General features: G+C 32.8%; 1 protein-coding gene across 1 annotated transcript; it reads right to left on the bottom strand.

The window, feature by feature from the left end:
* Positions 1–313: 313 nt before the first annotated feature.
* On the bottom strand, positions 314–4,163 carry LOC132057370 (probable 2-oxoglutarate-dependent dioxygenase SLC1). Its single transcript, XM_059449949.1, has 4 exons — positions 3,796–4,163; positions 2,933–3,180; positions 1,951–2,290; positions 314–1,231 (listed from the first exon to the last, which is right to left on the bottom strand). The coding sequence occupies exons 1-4, from the start codon at positions 4,078–4,080 to the stop codon at positions 986–988; spliced, it is 1,119 nt and encodes a 372-aa protein (XP_059305932.1). The 5' UTR covers positions 4,081–4,163; the 3' UTR covers positions 314–985.
* Between the last annotated feature and the right edge of the window lie 2,186 nt (positions 4,164–6,349).

The raw sequence follows: 6,349 nt of genomic DNA, 5'->3' as shown, positions 1-6,349 counted from the left end.
TAAGTTTTTTGAATTTTTCAATTGCCTGTAACATTTTTTATCATTGGAGCCACGTTTCAACTGAATTGGCCACGGGAAGGTGACGTGTAATATCAGTAAGTATTTTGTAATTTCTTTGTTTATGTCATTTTTTAAGCAAATGGTTAAATTTGTCCCCAAATTATGAAAAATAATTCAATTTTACCCTTCATTAATTAATAGATGAAGTTAAATGAGCCCCTGCCACTAGCAAAAAGCTCATCAATGCCCTTATTTGCGAACGAAACATTATTTATTTAAAAAAACTCCTAATGACTCAGATTAACACAATATAGACAGCCACATGTAAAATTTGAACCGAATTAACACAGTAGAATCCAATCTATCCTACCACATTCCTCGATGGTTGATTAATAAACTTCAAAATACATGAATTTAAAGAAATAAATGATCAATCTTTCCTTATTTTTAAAAAGCTAGTACTTACCAATTACAAGAGAAAATTAAATAAGCTAGAGCTGCTGTATATACATTTGTAATAAGCTCAATACAACTATGTCGTTAACTGATATGAACTACATACCAAACCAATAATTTCTAAATAATTGATCCAACCAATCAAAAAAATAAAAAATAGTACTACTAATGAAAAAGTCAAAAAACACAAAACTTTTCCAAATTCTTCTGGAGTCCCTTCTTTCGCTACTAGAAATTCGTTATTTTCCGACGGACATTCCAAAAAACTTCCACTGGAAGGCCGTGGGAATTGCGATGACATAATTCACTTGATAAAGAGCAACTTTTGGAGGAATTCCTCATCGATCTAGTGGCCGGTGAATCACTGGTCAGAGAGTGAGAAACCACCTTATTTAATGATTTGGTGGACTCTACAAATGTAATAACTGGTAAACCGCTTCTTCTTCTTTCATGAAGATTCAGAAAAAAAAACGAATTTGAATAGAACAGTCTGAATTTGACGAATTTCTAGTAGTGCGTTTGATTTTTTTCATGTTAACTTCCTTGTCTCGAGGAAACTCTTGTTGATGGAATCACAAGATTTTATGTATTCAAGAAATGCAGCAAAATTTGTATCTTTGTAACGTTTTGGATTTGTTTCACTAATTAATTTAGGTGATGGCCTTACTATGCTATTGAATGGAAGACTATGCAAAGAAGCCACTGAAATTCTTGACTTCAAGGAGTTCACAAGAACTCTATGTAGCACACTCTTGTACTTCCCATTGCTAAATATCTGTCAAAAAATCACACGAAAAAAAAACATGTCAAATTATGAAACTCGAATGTTCATGACAAAAAAAAAAAAAAAAACTCGTGTTTGGGTTAATATAGAATATTATTCCAAAAAAAAGAATATAGTCTAGAATATCAGATTTATATATGTCGATAGTGTAACATTTTTTATATTGTGAGTGTGTTTTAATCTCTTTTTAGCGAGTGATCCACCTAATTTTTCAGGTAATTACTGATTTCACTTTTTATGGACGGTTATTTGTACCATGGCGACTAGGGCATATAACCAACCGGTTCAACCAAGACGAATCTAGGGGCGCAAGGAGGTCCATAGGGACCCCTTTTGGCTGATATACATACATACATATATATAGTAGATGTTGAATCTCATTATTTGCTTAGCGTGCTTACATTTTTATATTTGAATTCCTCAATGAAAGTTCTGACTCAGCCGGACTTCAACCGAACCCAACATTTTGTAGATGTACCACATACATATATGTGAAAATCATAAAATTTCAAAAAAAAAAAAAAAAAAAATCAAATTTTGAACCCATGATTTCAAAGGGCTAATAGGTCTGACCAGTAAGAACCTAAAGGCTAAACCAACGAATTTTAAATCCTAAATTCACCTTTATGCACAAAATTACAAGTCAAATGACTTGATAGTTTAATTTATATTTTCAGTATACAGAAATTAAACTCCGAAATATATCGTACCTCGAGGTGGTCACCAACATTGACCACAAAAGCACCAGGGATAGGTTGAACAGTGACCCAATCTCCATTGCACTTCACTTGCAAACCTTCAACTTCATCTTGAAGAAGAAGAGTTAGGAATCCATAATCAGAATGAGGTGGCATTCCAAGTGTCAAATCAGGATCAGGACAAGGAGGGTAGAAATTGACAGCCATTAGCTGGCTTCCATCTTCAAATTCTTTTAACATTTCATTATTTTGTGTCTTGTTTTTTGTTGTAATGCCAAGGCTCTCTAGGATGGCTTCCACTAACTTTAAAAACAAGAATTTGGTCTCTTTCGAATATGCAACTGCCTTTTCCCTGTTTAAAATTAAACAAAACATGTTAAAGAATTATATAATCTTGTTTAATGTAATGATTATGACACTTATTACTATGCATATTAATAATATAATATTACTACATCATGAACAAATGAACAGTTGAACTACTATATACATGTTAATGTTGTTAAGATTAGGGATTGTAGCACCTTTGCTTATAATCATGCATGAAGAAAATAAAATGAAAAGGGGGAATTTAATGTATATACATTAAAAAGACAGCCCGATGCACGAAATATCCAGCGATTACGCAGGGTTCGAGAAAGAGCCGCATCCTAACTGGTGTTATATATGTAGGTAGCCTATTTTGGCGCAAATATCAAATGGCTAATTTCATAGCTTGAACTCATAATTTATAGATTACACGGAGGCAGAGCCATTGTTTGTGGGTTCTCAACTGCAATAATCTTGTTTGCTTACCATGTTCTTGATAGATTATTTATATATATAAACAGAATTTATTACACAGTTTGAGATAAAACTACTGGATTCTATCGAATCTTTAGCTATAACGATGGCTCTGCCCTTGCATAGAGAAAACTTTAACGTTGTCCCAAAACTCTAACTTAATTTATATATATTGTTAGTGTAAATTAAAAGAAGTTTTTACACTACGTACCTAAAATCGGAGGGAGAAGAAGGCCAATGAGGAAGAACATCAGGAAGAGGGTCACAAACCAACTTAAGAAAGTCTCTCCAACAAAAGACACCATCTTTTGTTTGATTAAAACTCGTCCCACATCTAACTGGTGTTGTCATGTCCGTTGTCATGTACTTCTCTCTTTCTACTAATGGTAGATCAAAAAACCTTCCCCCAACATCCACCATGCTTCTTATAACCTCATCCGGAATTCCATGGTTTACTAACTGCATGAAATTAACCATTAAAATGATAAGTTCAATATGCATTTCTAGATATTAACGGTTAAAGACATAATCAAGTAAATAAAACTGTGCTTTACCAAAAAATGGAAAACAAAATTCAAGAAAGAAGGCTTCGGCTCGGAAAAAAGACAGTAGATGCAACTAAGCTGTGAACAACCAACTATCATACTGTAAAAACTTTATAGGTTGAATTTCATAGGACCATGTAAAACGATATACTCCCTCCGTCCCAAATATTGATGTGATAGTGTTTAACTAGGCCCGGAGTTTAAAAAGGAAACAAAAACTTTTAAAATTTATGGTCTAAAACATGTCACACTGCTAAAAAAAAAATGTGAATTTGCAATGGATTCTTTCGGAAATTGGCTCATCGTAAATGTTTGTGATGGAATTTTTCGTCAGAAATTTGCTTTTTTAGTAGTGTCATAGACTTTCCTGTGACTATAAAAGTCATTAAGAGTATAATGAGAAGTTCAAAGTTAAAATTTTCCCTAAATATAGAAAGGTGCCATCATTTTGAGAATAGACTAAAAATGAAATACATATATAACGAGAAAGAGGGTATACAAATTTCCTTTCATAGGAATCTTATTTTACCTGGAAAAATCCATAGTTTTCACAAGCATAGGATAATGAATCAAGAACTTGAGCTCTATTAGGTCCATGGATTTGAGCAAAATCTATGATGGGGAGCTTAAGGTTGTGTTCTTTTCTGGCTTGTTGCTTCCCATTTATAGCATTTTTAGGACGTTCAGAAATAGGAAAGATGTACTTTTTTGGTACTCTTTGAATTCCACTTTCATGCAAATACTTCACTCCTTTATGATAATCTTCAGTTTCATTCTTCAAATTTTCAGCAGATTTTGCCAATGCTGGAGACATTTTTAAAAAAGAGAAATATATATGTTGTATGAACTATATTAGAGAAGTTGAAAAGGAAGTGAGAGGGAAATATAAAGGAGATGGTGGGAATTAAGAAAAAATGTGAAGTACTTATATAGAGAAAAAAAATATCAAGAAATAAACAGGATCTAGTTTCCAAAACCAGCTTTAGTTTTAATTTATTTTATTTTTAGAAAAAAAAAAAAGTTGAATTCCAATTGATGGTTTTTGATTTGATAAAGTGAAACCGTTGACAATTTAGAAGTGTTGACCCCATTGGTGATAAATTCATGGCATGAAAGAATGCCCTCCACAAAATTGTTACAATTGCGAGTTTCAATTTTTTTTAATTTATTTTTTTTTGTTTACAGTCTTGGTGATCGAATCAGTTTGCGAGCAACTTGATTGATTTCATCGAGGTATCTGGTATCTCCATCCAACATAAATATAAGATAACTCTGTATATGACTTCGACATATTTCTATCGCCGCTGAAATTTCATTGCTAAATTCAGCTTTATGCAAAGAAATTCAAAAATCAAAATGTCAAATTTGGTAATTGAACATGTTATATAAAATAATATTTAACCCCTTTGGTCACTGCATCAAGATCTTCCCTTATTTCAATCGTTTATATATAAAACAAAGAAACTCGGTTTATTAATTTTTGATGAAGGGGATTCTAGCGAACCCGCCCCTTCATATACATATACATATACATATATACATTATTAGCTTATATATATACATCTATAGACTATCCTAGGACCTACAAACCCCCCACCAAAAACCAGGGGTTGGTTTATGTTGAGAGGTAGGGGAGGGAGTAGGTTCTTTGACTCTTTCTCTAGTGGCTTGACTTTTTTGTAAAATTGTTAGACCATGGCATGGACGCACTCCACAAAATTGCTACCATTGCTAAATTCAGGATTTTCAAACTTGGGCTCGCGTTTCAAGATTTTTAATACTGACTCTATTGTTTTGAAATTTTGAGTTTAGATTTAATGTCTGATAAAATTATATTTCACATATATATGACTTAGAATTTTATGTCGAAATATTGAGTTCGGTCGAATATCCAATTCAAAAGCAACATCCACAAAAATATGTCTATCCATGCACATATATAAAGGCGGATTCAAAATTATGTGTTTATGAGTTCTGAATTTTTGTTAAAAAAGACAGCATGCTAAGTGTATTTCTTAACAAAAATATAGAGTTTCAGCAAAACTGTAATTAATACTCTTTCCTTTCCTCATATATATATACATATATATATCTTACAATACCCCATACCCTCCCCCTTTCCCGGCCAACCAAAAATCAGGAGTTGATTTTATATATATATATATATATATATATATATATATATATAACAAACCCTCCCTCTTTCCTGGCCAACCAAAAACCAGGAGTTGGTTTATGTGGGGATTTTTTTTTTTTTTTTGTGGGGTGGGTCCGTGCGGGGGTGGGGGTCTTGCTATAGTGGCTGACTTTTTATGTAATGTACATCATCAATTGAGTGGGATCTCTTGGGTCATCACAATAATTTGATAAGTATTATTCTTGTTTTGTACAATTTCTTGGAAGCTTTGTATTTCAATGGTCTGAAGGAATTGAGTCCTTAGCCCAATTTAGAATTGTAACGCCATTTCTGACTGGCCTTTACCATCATTGGTTTCAAAGCCTTCAAAAATATTACAGCAGAATTGGTCCATCTATTAATAGTTTAATCTATTACTAGTAGCACGTTCCTAAAAAGGAAAAGATGTTCAATTTGTTTATTTTGGTAGCTAAGTTGCTCAAAATGTTGCATTGTATCTGGCCACACTTATTATTGCTTGAAATATAACGAGAATGATCATGATATTATTACTTACTGGTAAATTCTGTTTTAATCTTTTCCTGAAATATTTTGAAAGTTTAAGTTTATCCAATAATGGTATAAGAATGATAGAAGTTTAAATTTACAAGGTAATTTTTGCCAGCGACCAAAATGATATTAATTGGGTTAAAAAATTCAAACTGCTCTTAAATTGATACTTTAAATTCTTTCTACTTGTGAAAATTAGAAAGAGCATTGTTTATAGTGTTTTCAATATACGGATGTGGTGCAGCGGATGAGGTTGCTCTCCCTTAACCAGAGGTCTCGGGTTTGAGTCCCGATTATGGAAAAATCTTTGTTAGAGAGCGCTTTCCCCGAATGGGGTCCTACGCGGCGCAAATTTGAATATAAACGGTCTCCAATGCGGATACCGAATATCGAGTGA

The sequence above is a fragment of the Lycium ferocissimum genome, chromosome 5 (assembly GCF_029784015.1).
Source record: "Lycium ferocissimum isolate CSIRO_LF1 chromosome 5, AGI_CSIRO_Lferr_CH_V1, whole genome shotgun sequence".
NCBI classification, from domain to species: domain Eukaryota; kingdom Viridiplantae; phylum Streptophyta; class Magnoliopsida; order Solanales; family Solanaceae; genus Lycium; species Lycium ferocissimum.
This window is presented reverse-complemented; position numbering and strand designations above follow the sequence as displayed.